The following is a 17,671-nucleotide window of genomic DNA, read 5'->3' as shown; positions in this document are numbered from 1 at the left end:
AGGGCGGTACCTCTACCTGCTCTTCAGGCCCATGCCCCGCAAGCACTTCGTGGTCCACCTGGACGTCGCCACCGAGGTAAGTGACACAGGGCCGCCTCGCTAAACCACTGTCATTAGTGTCACGGCCTAATTGAAGGACCTAATTGGGAGGGGGTGGCAGCAGTGGTCTTCTGTGTTTCGAGGTGCAGAACTTGGCTGTTTTTTGCTGCTGGTGGGTTACCCTGGGTCAGAGATTGTTTCCATCCTCGTGGTGTCTGTGCTGCGGACAGAGGACACAGCCACAAGCCACCTCCGCTGCAGCATTCCCTGCCAAAGCCAGCAGGGTGACTAAAGCTCCGTCTGTGTCTGTCTCCTCAGGAAAACCTAGTGGTTCGCATCTCTTTCTCCAACCTCTTCAAGGAGTTCAAGTCCACGGCCACTTGGCTGCAGTTCCCCTTCATCTGCGGAGCAGCCAAGGGCTCGGTGTGCAACGGGACGGCCAGGCATGGTGAGGAGTATGCCTGGTGCCGCTGCGGCTGCTGCCGACCGCACTGCTGGGACTGGGCTGGCACATCACCAGCAAAGTAAAGCGAGTTTAGAAGTTGACTTGATGTGTTCATGGAGGGTGAGGAGTGCTGGTCCTCAGCAGCTGGAAGGTTGGAGCAGTAGCTCCTGTGAGGGCTGTCCCCTGTTCCCATTCTCCCAAGCAGTGGGGTGCAGTGGCAGGCTGGGCGTGAGTCCATGCAGGCAGCAGGGCTGCACCTTCCCCACCCCTGCACTGCTACGAGGTGAGTTCTCCCATCTGGCCCAGACAAGCCAAGCATGGTGGGAGTGTTGCCTGGTAAAGGCTTTTTACGTAACCGCGTTATCTCATGTCTCCCATTCTGCGAGGGCCAGGGCCTGAGGTCTGTAGCAACTTTTCCCATCTTCCCTGTTGCTCTCCTCCCCAGATCTCCTGGGAGCAGCCCCTGCAGATGTGCGCTGGACCTGCCTGGTGCTCGACCTCCGCTCCATCCTCTCCCTCTACCTCAGCCGCCGTTACAGTCACCTGAAGACCATCAAGCTCTGCTCCAACCTGCTGGTGAAAAACCTCTGCACCAGCGACTTGTTGTTCGACGCAGGTGAGGGGCTGAGACCTCGGCGTCGCCTCTGGCTTCTCTTGTGACTTCAACCCAGCCCAGATGGAACCCATCGGGGTGTTAAGGCTCCTCTTCCAAGCATGAGGCTGACAGGGCCGTTACCCCTGGCCGAGCACTGGGCCATGCTTACTGTAGCGCTGGGGTAGGAAGCAGAAAGGGCAAAATACTTGGTGCAGTGTTAAGTTTTACGTATGCTGGTGAACACAATCTCTTGGCTTCTCTGGAGGAAAGTGACCTCTCGTTTTCCAGCTGTAAAAGTGAGTGATCAGAGCAAAGTTAGATATCTTACCAAAGTTAGAAATGTTTTTCATGGAAAAAAAGGTGTTACCAAGCCTCACTTCTACGAGGCCTGTGCTTTTATCTGCTGAAGACCCTGTGGGGTTCTTTGTCTCAGAAATCTTCCAACCTACTTCTTTATATCCACCTGTTCAGTGTGGCAGAGATAAAGAGGTCAAAATAATAAAGGTCAGAAACTTTGCTTCTGCTTTTCTTTTGGGTTTTTTTGGTGCTGGAAATCTGCCTGACATGACTGGAAGGCATCAGTGAGTAGGAAGTTAGAGATGCTGCTTTCAGATTCCTGAAAGTTGTTCTATCTTCAAGACTTGCATGAAGTTACAAATGCAAGACAACAAGGAAATGAGGAAAGAGCCTTAACACAAATCATGTGAAACTGCTGACTCACTGAATAGAAAACTAAGCAAATCTTGGGCCTTGGGGATTTCTGACTTGATACCAAGGGTTTATGCTCTGGGGTCTTTTTTAGTGGTGGAGAGCTTCAGGAATATTCCTGGGCAAAGGTGCTTTTGTTAACAGACCTCAGGGTCATAATCTTTGTTTTTCAGGTGCTCTTAGAGAGGGAAGTGGTTTGTGCCCGTGTCCTGTGGGGAAACACATGATTTCAATGAGCTCCACAGGCCTCGGAGAACTTACTGTCTTTATCTCTGTGCTGCCAGGTGTGAGCTTCTCCGAGGCCCAGCAAGCTGACCTGGCCTGCCGCGGGGTCGCTCCCATGCCGCGGGAAATGGCATTCCCTGTGCCAAAGGGAGAGAAGTGGCACGACCTCTACGACTACATCAGGTATGACTACATCAGGTACGGCTGCTGCCGGCTGTGCTTAAACCCACCACGGCTCCAAGACCTCCCTGTTCCCTGGGAAGGCAGGATGGGTGACACCGCTTAAGGAACGAGGGATTCAGACAGACCTGGGGCTCAAGTAGAGATGTTTTGGTCACCCCAACTCCAGCATTTAGGTGTCATTAACATATCTACCCTGGTCTAAGCTTAATTGCTGATCAGTGATGTCTTGGGGTAGGAAAGGCTGTAGAGCATTCCTCTGCCTGGCGTTAACACCAGTCCTCTTGGTTACCTTGCTGGGATCGCTCCCGTGGCTAACAGCGAAATGCAAGCCCTTCTCTGCATGCCCTTCGTCGGGAGCGCTTCAGCCTCTTGCTGAGTTAACGGGTAGTCTGGCAGGGGCTGCCGAGCAGTGAGCGGCCGTAGTGCCTCGTCAGGAGGCAGACCTAAGTGTACCGTCCTCAGCTTCGGAGCTGGGCTCCCATCAGAGGGGAGGATTTTACCAGAGAACTGTGTTGGTATAAATTGCAGCTCGTCACCATCATCAGCTTGCTGGCGTTGCCTGAAGCGTGCAATGCCAAGCTCTGACCTCTGGAAAGGAACGGTGTAGATCAAACCTGGGAGATGCTTTGGTGTCAGGATATTTGGGGGAGAAGAGAGCAAAAGGGAGAATCTTACTGGAGACAGTGAAGAGGCTTCTGTGCCAAGCAGGGAGTTATCAAGTGAGGTCCTGGGTGCCAGTGCAGCATCCTGATTAGAGGGCACCTTCCTCTCATTTTGCTCAGGTTCCCACCCGAGGGCTCCAAGCTGCCGAACGACTCCATCCAGAAGAGCTGTCCCAGTCCTGCAGCAGGTGGGAAGGCTGGGGACAGCAGCCCAGGCTGTGCCGCCCGGATGGGTGCCTTGGGTTTCCCAAAGAGCCCAACTCGCTTCTCGTGTCACCCAGGTGGGCAAGTCCCAGAGGACCCCGTCTGCCAGCTGCCGCAGCTCACCAAAGCAGTTCGTGACCGACTGTCCCTCATCCATCAGATAACCAGTCCCAAAGGTGTAAGTGCACCATGGAGGAGGCTGCACCTTCTTCCTTTCTGCCTCCCATGGAGCTTTTCCCCACATCTTGTCTTCTAGTTCCTTTATTTAAGACATAGAAGGTGCTTGTTGTTGTTCCCAGCTGATCCGGGCAGGTCAGACCCCAGACCTGGGCATGGCTTGCTGCCCTCAGCCCTGTGGTTAACGACTGGGTGGGTCAGTCTGGTGTAGCACAAAGCAGAGACAAGATAAATGCCAAGTACCTCGTAATCTCCAGACATCTATTCTCCCTGTCTCAGCTGTGGCAGCAAATGATTGTGTCTTCAAATTGTAGATAGGAAATGAGGACTGGAGACTAAAGAACTTGGCCGGGTGCTCTTGGGGAGCAGAGCAGTGCGTGGAGTCTGGGTTGCTGGGACTGTGGGCAGCTGCCCTCACTGCTGACTCCCTCTTCCTTGCTGGTGGTGGTGCAGGAGCTGGTGCTCACTGGCTTACCAGACAGCATGGGGATGGGCTTTTGGAGAGGGACTGGGGGAAGCCATGCCATGGAGAGGGAGAAAACGAGGAGCATGAATGCTTTTTCTCTTCTGAACTGGGATGTGCCAAGTGGGCTGGCCAGGGCTGTTAGCCTCTACTGACTGGAGAGAAGGCAGCTCTGCTGGTGACTGATCAAGGCTGGATCTTTCCTGGGGCACTGGTTTGCTGTCTGGAGGAGAGGAACTGTGCACAGACAACTCTGGGAGCGTAGGGAGAGTGGCTGGCTAATGTACCTGGCCACGTTAGGTACCCATAGGGATGCTCTTCCTCCATGTCGCTCTGTCCTTGTTTGTGTCGCTGTGAAGAGTCGCTCGGGAGAGACGCGGGTGTCTCCCTGTCTCTGCCTTGCGGTGCGTGGAGGCCTGGTCTCTGTCTGAGGTGTTGCTCTTTCTCAGATGGCGCGCCGTCATCCTGTAGTTACGAGAAGTATCCCTGAGGTTCACCTGACAGCCCCAGGGCCTGCGAGAGCTGTGCCTGCTGCAGACCAGGAGCTAGAGAAGAACCAGAGGCTGCGCAGTGTGAGGGACACGGGGCAGTCACCGGCACTCGGTGACGGTAGCATCCATGTGTACGCTCACCAGAGGAGCAATCGGACCACCCAAGCGGTCCGCACCGGCTCAGAGGAGGTGGGTGAAGCACTGAGGAGTCACAGCAGCCCCAGGGTGGCTTTGGGACGCTTACGGCTGAAGTTTGTGAGCCCGGCAGAAGCAGCACAGGGAACACAAGCTTCGGGCTGGAGTTCCAGTTAATCCTATGGAGTCTTTCTGCTGGCATTAGTTTTTCCAACTAGTAGTTCTCCTTTCTGCTAGTATCTTACTTGCCTTGAAAGAGAGACCCTGTGTTCGAACACACTGACCTAACAGGAGAGAACCCAAAGCTGCCTGGCTGCTTCAGAGAGAAACTGGCAGTGGGGATGAAGGGGCCTGGTGGGCGCAGGACCTCAGTCCAGCTCCAAGTGCAACACCGCTGTCTGGGTTGTTTTTTTTCCAGAGGCTCCTACCGGATCCCATCCTGAAGCTGAGAATGATTATTGGCTTTGGAGGCTGCAGCACCAAGTGGGTCAGTAACACAGATGGTTTGGGGAGTTTACATGTAATCACAGATGGATTATTTTTTTCTGGAGGTGTGAAAGGCAGCTGGGTGCTACCCTTCCTGCATGTTTGGTTGGGAAAATGACCCCAAGGCAGGTGGATATGAGTTTGTTTGTGTGTGAGTCTTCTGCTGTTACGATAGTGAATTAAAAATTAGAGGGGCCTTTTAGAGCACGTGGCTTCTGCATTTTAACACATGAAAATCAGAGCTGCTTTGTAGGAATCTGACAAAGAAGGGCTGTGTTTTGGATTGTTTCCATGGGGCACTTTATCTTCCAGGAGCCCAGCTTGTGGTCTGTGTTAGGGTAAAAAAGGGGTCGTTATGGTTCAGCCAGTTCAAGGCTCTGTCAATACCATGATTTTCCTTGTATATGCTGTTCATGTAGTAGACAAGATTGGAATGGTAAATCCACTGTCGGATAAGATTGGAATGGTAAATCCACCGTAGGATGTCAGCTGAGCTCTTAGTTTTCCTTTGCGAGTTAGAAGAGTACTTGTCTGAAAGAGTATCCTCGCACCCGCACACATGCGGCAGATCTCTGCAGGTCCAGCCTAGGACCTGGAGCACGTCTGGAGGATCTGCAGCCCTCTCACTCCTGTCTCGGTCCTGCAGGCGCTGTGGACTCAAGACAACTCTGCTGTGGTCTACCCTTGCCACGCTGTTATAGTTGCCCTGCAGATCCAGACTGGAGAGCAGAGGTTCTTCACTGGACACACCGATAAGGTGAGCATACTCCCCTTTCAAAGCCCTACAGCAGCACTGTCCTTGTACCCCAGATGTACCCCAGGCCCCAGTTCTCCTTCAGAGCCTCTCACCTGCTGCTTCCCGCAGGTGTCGGCGCTGGCCTTCAATGGGAACAGCACCTTGCTGGCTTCGGCGCAGGCTGGTCCCCTGAGCGTGGTGCGACTCTGGGACTTCCCGACGGGCACCTGCCTCTCGGTGTTTAAAACCCACGTCCGCTCCCTCTTGTCCCTGAGGTGGGTGTCAGCCTGGGCGCAGGGATGCGTTCAGGGGTGCTGAGTGTCGCAGCCAGGCTGCATGTTGGTGCCGTTGGGTGTGATGAACCAGGGGTGAGTTGTAGCTCTCCTCCAGCTGCCTGCATTTACGACCGAGACCTGCTGGCACCTGGCCCAGAGCAGCCGATAGGGTGCCGGCTCCCTCCTGAGCTTATCCCTCAGGCCCTGCAGTCTCCCAGTACCCTGAACTTGTCTCCTTTTGTTCCCTGCTGAGATGCACTCGGGGTACAAGGAGCCACGTTTCACCAGCTGGCCTTTTATTCCAGCTTCTCCCACAGCGGAGCCGTTCTGTGTGGTGTCGGAAAGGATGGGCACGGCAAAACGGTGAGGACTGAAACTTGGGTTTGGACATTTCCCTGCCCTGTGAACAAGCAACGTGAGGCGTTTCTTCTCCCAGATTACATAGTTATTTTGCTCTGGGCTTTCCTAGACATTTTCTTCTCTGTAGTCAGAGGGAGATCCCTTTCGTGTTAGCTGCTCAGAAAACAATTCCCTCCTACCTGATGCCTGTGAGCGTTTGCCTGCATGATCCTCCGCTGCAAGCAAACAATTCCTTTTGGAAGCAGAAGGAGAGACCTTCTTGGGTTGCACTTGGGGCTGTTCCTGTCCCTGGTGTGGTCCCAGCGAGGAGCCAGCCAGGGGGATGAAGGTGGCTGTGTGATTCTGCCCGCACGCTGTGGGGATCGCTGCAGGCTCACACGCAGCATTGCCGCCCGCCTCCGCAGCCGATCTGGCCCATCGGGCTGAGGGTGACACATGTTTGTGTGGTATTTTGAGCTGGAAGGCTTGCACACATGTAGTGGAGGAATGGGAACTGAAATGGGAGGTTCAGCATTGACTAGAGCCCAAAAAAACCTTTTTCTTTTTTTTTTTAAATAGCATTTAGGGCAAGATGCAAGGTTTCATCTCTCAGTTCTGAGCATCACAGGCAGCGATGCTGGGCACTGAGGCTGCCACCCACTGATGTAGTGAGGGGATGATGCAGATCCCACACGTAGCAGTCAAAAATAAAATTGTTTTGTGGGACTGGGGGTTTTATATCTCGGTGGAACTGTTTTCATCCACTGATCCCTTATTGACAACCACCAGCAATTAGCTGTGCCATCACTAACTGCGTGCTGCCTGCAGGAAAAAACAAACAGCGCTCTGTTTTTTTTCCTGGCACGTGGCAGCAGTCCATTATCCAGGTGGGAGCTGGTGAGCTGAACCTGAGGAGCAGGGATCAACAGGGCACAAGCAGGATGGGAGAACAAGGAGTTTAGGGGGGCTGGCCAGGAGCACCTCTCCCAGGGTGATGCCTCAGCCTGCCCCGGACTGTGAGGTGTTACTGGGTCTGTGTTTCTGAAACTCAGAGCATCAGATCACCTGTGTTTCTTCACCCACCTTCCTATTTCTTTGGGGAAAGGGTTGGGTTCTCATGCCCTTCGTGTTGGGTACCACAAGCACGTAAACCCGCATTGGGGCAAAGTGCTGCGGGAGCCAGTGCAGCTGGACGCGTGCTGCCTCTGGCTCAGCCCCGGCACAGCTCCTGTATCTCAACAGACAGAGCTCCCACTCCTCTGTGGATTTTCTTTCCAAGTCTGAGCTCTGTTGCCAGGCAGCCCTGGGATTTAGAACCTATAATTACGGATGCCAGACAAGTATATTGCTGTGAAGCTTTGCAAAACTGTCCTAAACCCTCTGTGCAAGGGGTTGTGTGTGGGTTTTTTTTTTGGCCCCCCCTGCTTCAATTCTGTTATGGATACTTCGTGCCCAGCTCTGGAACAGGCTCCCATATGTGCAGCTGGTCAGCTGCTGTGATGAAAAGCTCTTTTACTGCCAAGGTTTCCTCATTTGAGCAGCTCTGCCATTGTATCTTCTTCCTTCAGATGGTGGTGGTGTGGAACGCTGCTCAGGTGACCTGTGGCGGAGAGGTGGCCGTGCTGGCCAAAGCACACACGGACATAGATATCCAGGCCTTGAAGATTGCTTTTTTTGATGACACAAGGTAGTGTGCTAAGAAAATAGATCAAAAGCATTGGTTCTGGGATGGCTGCGGGGGCAGTTGTGATGCTGCAGCCATCAGGTTGCTGTTCCTGTTCTCCATCCTTGGTGTCGGCTGGTGACCTTGGTGGGACCTTTCACCAGGGGCTTGGAGAGACCTGCCCTGGTCCTCACGCAGTCTCTCCCTGGGACAGGATGGTGTCGTGTGGCCGGGACAACGTCAGGCTGTGGCGAGTGCGGAGCGGAGCACTGCGCTCATGTCCCGTCAATCTGGGCGAGTACCATTCCTTGGAGTTCACGGACTTGGCCTTCGAGGAGGGACATGTGGCCGAGCGGGAGCCGGAGGACCGCACGCTGTAAGGGGCTTCTGGGCTCTGCTGTCACCCATCCTTGGGGCAGCCTGCCGGGGGAACGCTGTGGCTCTCAGCTGCCTTTAGCATCCTTCTCTGCGCGAGTATGGCCTTTTGCTTGGGCTTTCCCTGCAAAATACAGGTGCCTCCTGGAGCTGGGAGAGCCTCTCCCCTCCTCAGCATGCTTCACTGCTCGGAAGGGGTTCAACTGCTTGCAGAATAGCCTGAGAAATGGGTCCTGCCTCTTGCCACACATGTTTTTGTGAATGTCTCCCAGCCTGAGGCATGAGGTTAGCTTTCTGTCGGCAGCAGGAGGAGTGTGGTACATGTCACGGAATCATCGACTGGTTTGGGTTGGAAGGGACCTTAAACACCATCTAGTTCCAACTCCCCTGCCATGGACAGGGACACCTTCCACTAGACCAGGTTGCTCCAAGCCTCATCCAGCCTGGCCTTGAACGCTTCCAGGGATGGGGCATCCACAGCTTCTCTGGGCAACCTGTTCCTCTTGCATACAGACAGGAAACATGCGTTGTTGCTGGGGTTTTTTCAATTTTACTCATCAAGGCCAGCCCTTTTGCTACCACATACTGTTCCACAAAGGCAGAGCTGTCGGCTCAGCTGGCCCTGCCTTCCCCTGAGCTGTGTCCTGGGGCAGAGAGCGGTTTCTTTCTGAAGCCTGTGCCGAGCTTTTGGCTTTTTTGCTGATTTAATGTTTCAGAGCGACAAGAAATAAACTAGGAAGCTCTGACTTGGTTGTAGATTTGTAGGGTAGCACTTGGAAAGGTGCCCCTGGACACCTTGTTGACCCGTTAGGTTACTGCAAACCATAATTGCTTTCCATCAGCCAGTTTTAAGGGAAAACCAAGCTGTTTTTTTACTAAACCACGCTGGCACAGCTCCTCAACCCCGGGGTGCCAGAGAGGGAGTGTCTCTCCTTTACAGCTTTGTCTGTAGCAAGAGTGGCCACATCCTGGAGGTGGACTACAAGAACGTCTGCATGAGGAGCGCGCGGCGGCTGCTGCCCGCACAGCAGCAGGACAAGGCAGGCGGCGGCACAGGTAGGAGGATCTGCAGGCAGGGAGCACCTCAACCATCATCAAGCTCAGAGATGAATTCAAACAAGTCTGGTAAAATAAACCAGCTTTTGACCTACTGCTAAGTATTATTTTGGGGTTGATTAGATCATTGTGAACTGTTTGCCTCTGAAGTACTGCAAGTAATCTTCCTTAGTCCAGCAAAGTATCAAGAAAGAGATAAGAGTGTTAGCATTTTAGATGCTGATTGCACTTTCAGAGAAACACTGCTTTTAGAAACATGAAACAAGGTCTTTAATTTGCTGATGGGAATCTTAATGTAGAGATGGAAAAAGAGCTAAGCAGAACAACGAAAAAGACGAATTTGGGCGTTTTTTTCATTATTCAGCCTGCACAGAGTGTTTGGGAAATCTTTGTGGCTGTATACTAAGTAGTACAGCTTTCAGCTCTTCCATTAATTTTAACAGTGGGAAGAATTCACTTTCAAGTGTGATTGCTGTGATGTCTTAAAACTTAGTGCACAGATTGCTTTGGCTTTGGTAAACTGAGTTTATTAATCTAGAGCATGCCCCTTAGAGCTATGTAACTCCAGTTCTCACTTCGTGGGTGAGAAAATGCCCAAGAGGAGATGAAACAATATCCTTGGGTGTCCTCCTGGTAACAGTGCTGGCTTGTGCCAGTGCTTTGACCAATGAAAATAACTCAAAAGATACACAAAAACTGAGAATTTTTTGATATCTGTATTCTTTCTCCATTCTCACTATGCTGCAGAGAGGATTTGAGATATGGAAAGGAAAGGGATTTGTATCTTGGGCAGTTAATCTAGGATATCCTTTGCCCTGAAGAATCCTGCTCAAGGCAAAAAATATGGCAGGTTTTAACAAATTATGAGGATTTTCTGTGCCTGGCAAGAGGTGCACGATGGTAAAGAGGAGAGCTGGTAAGGGACAGGGACTGAACATGTTTTGAGCCCTGAGAAGGGCTAGCTGTGACTCTTCAGCCTATGGCGTCAGTCACTGTGGGATTCCTGGCTCCGGTGGCTGCTGAGACTTCAGCCGCTGGTGTGGGCAGACCATTGGACTCAGCTCTTGGATGGGTCAATGCTCAGTTTGAGTTTTCTTGTTTCAGCTGTACAAGGGAGTGTCATTTTTTTGTGTTTTCAGGACCTGGGATCGCTATAAACAGTATTAGCATCTCCTCAACCTTCTGTGCCACGGGTTCAGAAGACGGCTACCTGCGGCTGTGGCCACTGGACTTCACTGCTGTTGTCTTAGAGGCAGGTGAGCAGAGCTGGGAGTGGTGCTTCCCAGCTCCATGTCTCCATAGCCTGCTCCTGTGAAGCTAGAGCTCCGCTGCCATGTCTCCTAAAGCAATTCTCATGAACGAGGTCATCTTTTATGCCCGCTGTCTCTAAAGGTGGCTGGCTCAGAAGCCTTTTACTTCAACAACAATTATTCATGTTCACTCTTGTAACTCCTAGGAGAAAGGCAGGAACCCCTGGGTGAGAGCAGGCACTCCGTCTTCATTTCTGTGCCCTTGTACCCATGGCTCATTTGTCCATGAAAATTAGGGGAGAAGCCAAGCAGTTCTGCACTGGTTTTGAAACAATCACCATAACAGCAGAGCCCGGGGACCCGTAGAAAGGGCAGAGACTAATTTGTCACTGAAATCAAACCTGCAAGCGTTCAATCTTCAACCATAGAATGATAGAATGGTTTGGGTTGGAAGGGACCTTAAAGACCATCCAGTTCCAACCCCCTGCCATGGGCAGGGACACCTTCCACTAGACCAGTTTGCTCCAAGCCTCATCCAGCCTGGCCCTGAACACTTCCAGGGATGGGGCATCCTCAGCTTCTCTGGGCAACCTGTCCCAGTGCCTCACCACCCTCTCCGGGAAGAACTTCTTCCTGATATCTAATCTAAACCTCCCCACTTTCAATTTAACCCCGTTACCCTTGTCCTGTCACTACAGGCCCTTGTAAAAAGACATGGGATGTTCATTCCTGCATGTGTTACTTTCCTAAATGTGAATCTGGTTTGGTGACTGTGTTCCAGCTCCTGCCACCGTTTTTCCAGGCCGGGCTTTGCTGACTCCTGTGTCTTTCCCCAGAGCATGAGGCTCCAGTGAGTTCTGTCTCCATCAGCCTGGACAGCCGCAAAGTCTTGTGCACAACTGCTGCTGGGAATCTGGGCTACCTGGATATCCAGTCCCGGGACTATAACACCCTCATGCGCTCTCACGAGGACTCCGTTTTGGCGTTCTCGGTGGAGGGGATTTGGAAGCAGATGGCGACGGTGTCTCGGGACAATACCATCCGAGTCTGGGACCTCGTCTCCATGCAGCAGGTAGGTGAGACGAAAGTCAGTAGGCATCTCGCATTTATTAATAGTCTGTTCAGTCTGGTTAGTAAAGCTCCACAGTTCAAGAGCCCTTAAACATCCTCCCTGAAGCATGGGCAAGAAATCCTTTGGACTGAGAGTTTTGGCTTCATGCATAGTTTGGCCTTACTTCTGAAAATATTGTTAAACAATCATATTTTCTTATCCTCCGTCTTTGGAATATTGCTTTTTACCACAAAATACAATATCCAAGGGCTTTATCTAAATGCCTAAAGACCCAGGACTTCTCTGGGCTTTAGATCCCTGCAGGCAGGATGAGATTTGTGCGGTAGGCCACGCTCCCGGTGGAGGTCCGAGGCTGTTTTGTCACCAGGTGCGGTTGGCAGGTAGAGCTTTATCCGGCTTTGTGCCTGCGGTGTGTCTCTTCCCCGCAGCTCTACGACTTCAGAGCTGCAGAGGAGATGCCGTGTGCCGTGGCCTTTCACCCTGCCCAGCAGATCCTGGCCTGTGGCTTTGACAGCGGGATGGTGCGGACCTTCAGCCTGGCTGCCTCCTACCTCCTGGTGGAGCACAAGTTAGTGCTTGCGGCGGGAGCTGGGCCGGGGCAGGCATGGGTCTAACTGGGTGTCCTGGCAAGAGCCACAGCGCTAATCGTGGAGGTGGGAAAAGCGCTTTTCTTGAGCTCAAGCATCCCCGCGTCACAGCTGGTTGGATTCAGGCAGGGACAGCCTGCTGTGCCAAGGCTCTGGGTGGTAAAAGTCCAACCTGCAAAGGTTCTGAGGGATTTCTTTATGGATTCCCAGTGGACAGTTGGCCAACAGTAGGAAAAGGCTTGTCCTAGAGAGCAGCTGAACAGGGAGCCCTTGTGTGGGTAGTGGAGAGTGCTCCAAAGGGAGAGGGAGCACATCCCATCATGGGACAGCTGGAGTGCTGCACTTCTTGCTCGGTTTTCCCAAAAGGTGAGTGTCTGTTGTCCTGGGCAGTTGCAGGTGTGAGCTCGGTGTGATCCTCTGCCTCCCCCTGATTATTTTACTCCTCTGGGTTCTTCACCTTGCTACTGTTTTCCGGGATTTTCTTTGTTCTCCTCCCCTTTCTCATGTTTTCTGCCTTCTTTCAGGCAGCACCGCACTGTGATCACCGGACTGACCTTCTCTCCAGATGGCAATTTCATGTTCAGCTCCTGTTTGCAGGGAACTCTGGCTCTTTACAGCTGTATGGCACAGAAAAGCCACATCCTGAGAGTCCTGGGTAAGGCTTTGGGTGTGTGGGTTGCCTTTCTTCTTTTTTTAAGTAGCACAGACATCCTAGTACCAGAGCCAAACCAGACTCTGCCTACTCAGAGATATTTTCTGATGAACCTCCTGAGCTGTGTCAGTTGTCATGTATCTGTGAGCAAACCCTAGTGACTGCCACCCCTTCCCTACCCGTCCCGGTTCAAACGCCCTTAGTTTGCTCAGTATTTTGATTTCACAAATGGGATGGAATTGCAGAGACCTGCTTTTCCAGGTGCAGTGCCTAGAAGCAACACAAAGAGTCTCCCTACTTATTCATGCCCAAGCCCTGATTTTTTCCATTCCATGCTTCTGCAGTTCAATTTGTTTCAACTGGATCGCTTCCCTAATCCTGCTTGCAGCACAGTGCTGGTGAACGGGGGGTGGGAAGGGGAAGCGGTGCAGGGGGAAAGCAGTTTGGAAACGTTAATGTCACATTTCATGTATGCTTGGGAAATGAGCTGCGGCAGCACAAGCTTGGGCAGAGAAAGGGAGTTGTGTTGGATGATGATATGGTACAAAGAGGAGGATCCTGCCCCAGGAAGTGTGCAGTTGAAGGAAGCAGAGGAGGAACAGGGGCTTGGAGATATTGGGAAATTTGTCCAAAATCACCTGCACTCCTAGGTCTTTGTCATAGCTTCTTGTAACATTATAAAATAAATTCTAAAATCAATTTTATTCCCTTGACTTTGTTCTGCTCTCCTGGCAAACACTGCGTGTTCAGCCGGGCGACAAGACGCATATCTGAACCTTGTCTTTGAGACAGTTCGCTGCGCGCTTTGGGTGTTGCAGATAAAATATGTAGCATCTTCTACAACAGAAGTTGCGTCTTTCTCAGGCCAGAGTATTAACCTGAGGCTCGTTCGGAGGCAGGAGAAGCTGCAGCCACCGGTCAGCAGCACCATCGTAGAGTGAGCTGGCTGCAGCCTGGGCTTTGCTCCTCTCCTCACTCTCTCTCTTGCTGTGGCCTTCAGGCAATGTTGTGGCCCGGGATGCTGGGAGCGGTCCGGATGCTTTGGTGGTCAGTGGGGACAGCCGTCTCTTGGCCTTCGTGGGTCCCTCCAAGTACGTTGTGACCGTGATGGAGGCCTGCTCTCTAGATGAGGTACCCAGTGGGCTCCCCTCATTCCAGGGGGAGGGTGGGAAGGGAGTAGGGTGCCACGGACCGAAGGGGAAATGCCCATAGGCTGCAGGAGATGAGATAGACTAAAGCCTTGGGCACCAGCAGTGTTGGAGAGGGCCCTTCGCCACACAGCAGGCGTTTGCTCAAGGTCCTAACAGTGAGGTTTGTTTTCCATTCTGAGAAATAGAAACAACCAAGTCAAGGTTTCTTCTTTTCCAACTTCATTCCCCTCTAGAAAGATAATGTGGAGAACTCTTGTGTAGTGTGTCAGCTCTGACTCTTCTTTGTGGGCTGCTTTCCTGGGCAGTAGGGGCATTGCCTGGACCCTGCAGCCCCTCGTTAGGTGGGAAGGGGAGGGTCTGGGCAAGTCTGTAGCCTTATGTTAAGAGACCCATGAGGTCAGTCCCGAGGCTTCCGCAGTATTTGCTTCAGGATGTCTGTTCAGTAGCTCCTTGTTTCACAGCTGCTGAGGGTAGACATCAGCATCCTCGACTTGAACAGCACAGCCTTGGACTCTGCAGTGAGAGTCTACTTTGCTCCGGTGCCTCGAGGCGAGCTCCTGGTGTCCACTGCTTCCAATAAAATCCTTGTGCTTGATGCAAAAACAGGACGACTGGTGCGAGAGGTAGGACACCGTGAAATTCATGCGCTGAGGTCTCACTTTGGGCCCTTCCTGACACTGTAGAAGGCTAAACGAGAGAAGAGCTCATCCTGGAGTTCACAGGCTTCAGAGAAACACAAGTGGCAAGCACGTAGCTGTCCTGGTGTGGTCGTGCTCAGGCTGAGCCTGAGCTTGTCCTTGTTTTCCATGCTTTGCTGAAGCATAAGTAAGGACCTGAACTGGCTCAGTTAATGCTGCTGGGCTGTTTCTTATCCTCAGGTGTCTCCCGTGCATAAGCTGCCCTGTTCTTCCTTGGCGCTGAGCAAGGACGGCAGGTACCTGCTCACTGCTGCCGACAAGGTTATCAAAGTGTGGGACTATCGGATGCGCTTCGATATCAACTTCCAGGTACTGCCCACAAAGGGAGGGGAGGGGGTTGATGTTGCCTGGATCAAGGATTTCTGATTCCCTGGAAAAGAGGATGCCCTCTGTGTGGCTCGGCTCAGTGTCCTCACTCCCAGTTTGCCCAGTTAGCTGAGAAACACAGCCCTATTCCCACCTTCTAATAACACCCAGCACTGAGCATGCGCTGGGGCTGCCAAAGCACTGCACGTGCAAGATGCTCTGCGAAGGACAGAGGTGGGTGTTACCTCTGTGCAAGGGACAGAGCCACCCAGAGAAGGAAGTGGCTCGCTGAAGGTCTTGGAGTCATTAAGAGCCAGGAGAAGACCTTGGGGGTTTTCAGCTTCTGCTTGTTTCTGCAGATCAGTCCTAAGTCTGAGTGCTGTAGGTGGGGTGCTGGTCTCTTGGAGGGCCTTCCGCTGAGGCATGAAGACACTGTGCAGGGCAGGGAGTGGAGTAACCACCATCCTGATAGGACAGACTTGGTGACGGAGAAGTCCAAGGCATGCTCTCTCCCAGGTGTACATCGGCCACTCGGAGCCAGTGCGCCAGGTGGCTTTCACCCCAGACCAACGGCACGTCATCAGTGTTGGAGATGCCATCTTCCTCTGGGATTTCCTGGCTCTGCCTGCAGAGAGGTCACCCCCAGCCTGGTAAGTGCACAGTGCTGGGCAGGGCCTTCTCCTGCTTCCTGTCACCTCCCCTGCCCCATCCCCTCTCCGTGTAACGCTGGTCTCCTTCCCTTCCTAGGGCTTGCTCCTCTGAGTCTGCTCTGCTGCCGGGAGCAGGTGAGTCTGCCTCCCCTGGGAGTTGTGCTGGCTGGCACGGCATGGCAGAGGGTAGGGCTTGGGGGCTTTTGGTTCCTTCCCTTAGGGAGTCACGTAGCGGGGAGGTTAACCAGCTAATTAGCCCCGGATGACAGTCTCCAATTAACTAGCACCTCTCAGTGGGTTTCTGCCAGGGAGGGGATGTGCTGAGCAGAGCCACTCTGGGTCTTCTGGGAGGTCTTTCAGCTTTTGCCTTCTCTCCTTCCCTGCCTCCATCTCTTCTGCCTTCTTTTTCCTTGCCCTCGCTGTCCCTCTCTCTCTGTCCCTCCCTTTCTTGAAGGACAGAGAAGTGGCTTTTCCTGTGTAGGAGGAAGCTGGAGAAATGAGTTTGGAGGTATGGCCATCGATCAGCACAGGAGGATGAGTGGATCTAAGGATGAAGGAAGTTACCCAAACGCTTTTCTGTTCACAGAAGGGAGCTCTGAGAAGCTAAAGGATGCCTCTGAGACACCTCGGCAGACGGTGCCTCTTCCGTTGCTGTCCTCGCCACCGTGTTTGGATGTCAGCTCTGTCCACCGAGCAGGATGTCAAAGTAAGAGGAACTGCTTGCAGGAAAGGGGGAAAATGAATCTTGTTGTAGGAAAAAACACGTTGCCTAGTTCAGCAGCATCCTTGGAGCTGTCCCCGCCTGTGAGCTCCTTCCTGCAGACTGGCAGGCCAGTCTCTGCTTTCCTCTCCATAACTTGGAAAAAGCCATCTGGAGCTGTTGGGGTTCAGCACCGCTTTTCCTCTGCCTCCTCCATACGCTAAGCTGCTGGCACAGCTTCTCCGAGGGCTGGGGAGAATGCCTTGCTGGACATACTCAGTGTCTGCCTTGCCCTCCACCCTAACAGATGGGCTGTTAGACAGAGCAGAAGAATGACACTGCCAGAACTTAGGGTTGGTCACACATGAAGCAGTCCTGAAGGACACGGATGGCTATGTCCTCTCTCTTCAGGTATTTTCTCTGAGTCGGACAAAGAGGAGGAAGCAGATCTGCCAGGCAGCAGCAGGATGGAGGCGAATGGAGCCAAAGATGCCTCGGTCCTTGTGGTGGAGTCGGTCAGGAGGGAGGAGCTGGTGAGGCAGGAGAGCGTGAGGTCTCCTGGAGAATCAGCAAACGGTAAACCAGGGCTATTCCCATCTTGTACGGAGCTTGGCTTCCTAGGGGCACGACGTGTGCAGGCCTGCACGGCAGCTTGGTCTGTATAGATCATTATTAACGTCGTCAGATCGACCTGGAAGTGTGCTCTGAGTTGCAAGGCGAAGGGCAGCAATATGTTCCTCGGGGCTCTTCCCTTGGATGCAATTTACCACAGGAAGTCAGTATTAAGGGAAACTCCTGTTGCCCCCCAAGACTGCTTGTTCTGGCTCTTTCCATGCTGCTGCTTCTAGGCACGCCAGAAGCCCCTCTTCAGTGTGCAGCCAATATCATCTCTGTGGCACATTCTATTAAATCCATCTGAAATTAAAGCTCCCAATGTCTCTATTAATAGATGCACAGCCTCAAAGCTGCAGCAGTTTGTGGCGAGGTGCCAGAAGCAGGCAGCTGCCAGCACTTAGCCCCAGGCAGGACTTGTTGGAAAGCTTTAACATAAAACTCTGCCTCTGCCACTCTTGTGAAGGACCTCTTTCTAGCTGCGTGGCTGATGCTTTCACAGCGATGCCCAGCGCATGCGGCGTGGATGCCCTTAGGTTGTTTGCAGTGTGGTGTGGCCAAGCGGGGTGATGGGGGGAGATGGATGTTCCTCCTTTGCTCCTGGGAAGCCAGTGCTTTTCCTACGGTCAGTCATGTAGGAGCACGTGTGACGCTGTAGTCTGTTTTTTTGTGGGTTGGTTGGTTGTTTCTTTGTTTGTTTTGGGTTTTGGTTTTTTTTTTTTTCTCTTTTTTGGGT

At 52.7% G+C, this 17,671-nt stretch overlaps 1 protein-coding gene across 1 annotated transcript in view; it reads left to right on the top strand.

Annotated features, from left to right (window-relative positions):
* Positions 1 to 4: 4 nt before the first annotated feature.
* WDR90 (WD repeat domain 90) overlaps positions 5 to 17,671 on the top strand; it is a gene marked incomplete at its 5' end in the record, with an annotated part of 28,863 nt that continues 11,196 nt past the window's right edge. Inside the window, 24 exon segments of the mRNA XM_010156793.1 lie at positions 5 to 76; positions 358 to 487; positions 930 to 1,100; positions 2,072 to 2,195; positions 2,978 to 3,045; positions 3,139 to 3,239; positions 4,151 to 4,381; positions 4,746 to 4,814; positions 5,460 to 5,570; positions 5,679 to 5,824; positions 6,130 to 6,187; positions 7,732 to 7,850; positions 8,041 to 8,202; positions 9,142 to 9,257; positions 10,397 to 10,513; positions 11,344 to 11,579; positions 12,008 to 12,147; positions 12,691 to 12,821; positions 13,819 to 13,949; positions 14,431 to 14,592; positions 14,848 to 14,976; positions 15,490 to 15,623; positions 15,721 to 15,758; positions 16,735 to 16,899. Of these exon segments, the coding sequence (XP_010155095.1) occupies positions 5 to 76; positions 358 to 487; positions 930 to 1,100; positions 2,072 to 2,195; positions 2,978 to 3,045; positions 3,139 to 3,239; positions 4,151 to 4,381; positions 4,746 to 4,814; positions 5,460 to 5,570; positions 5,679 to 5,824; positions 6,130 to 6,187; positions 7,732 to 7,850; positions 8,041 to 8,202; positions 9,142 to 9,257; positions 10,397 to 10,513; positions 11,344 to 11,579; positions 12,008 to 12,147; positions 12,691 to 12,821; positions 13,819 to 13,949; positions 14,431 to 14,592; positions 14,848 to 14,976; positions 15,490 to 15,623; positions 15,721 to 15,758; positions 16,735 to 16,899 (3,061 nt within the window).

This window comes from Eurypyga helias, unplaced genomic scaffold (genome assembly GCF_000690775.1).
Source record: "Eurypyga helias isolate BGI_N326 unplaced genomic scaffold, ASM69077v1 scaffold31998, whole genome shotgun sequence".
Taxonomy (NCBI): Eukaryota; Metazoa; Chordata; class Aves; order Eurypygiformes; family Eurypygidae; genus Eurypyga; species Eurypyga helias.
The sequence above is the reverse complement of the archived record's forward strand: the minus strand, read 5'-3'. Positions and strand labels throughout refer to the sequence as shown.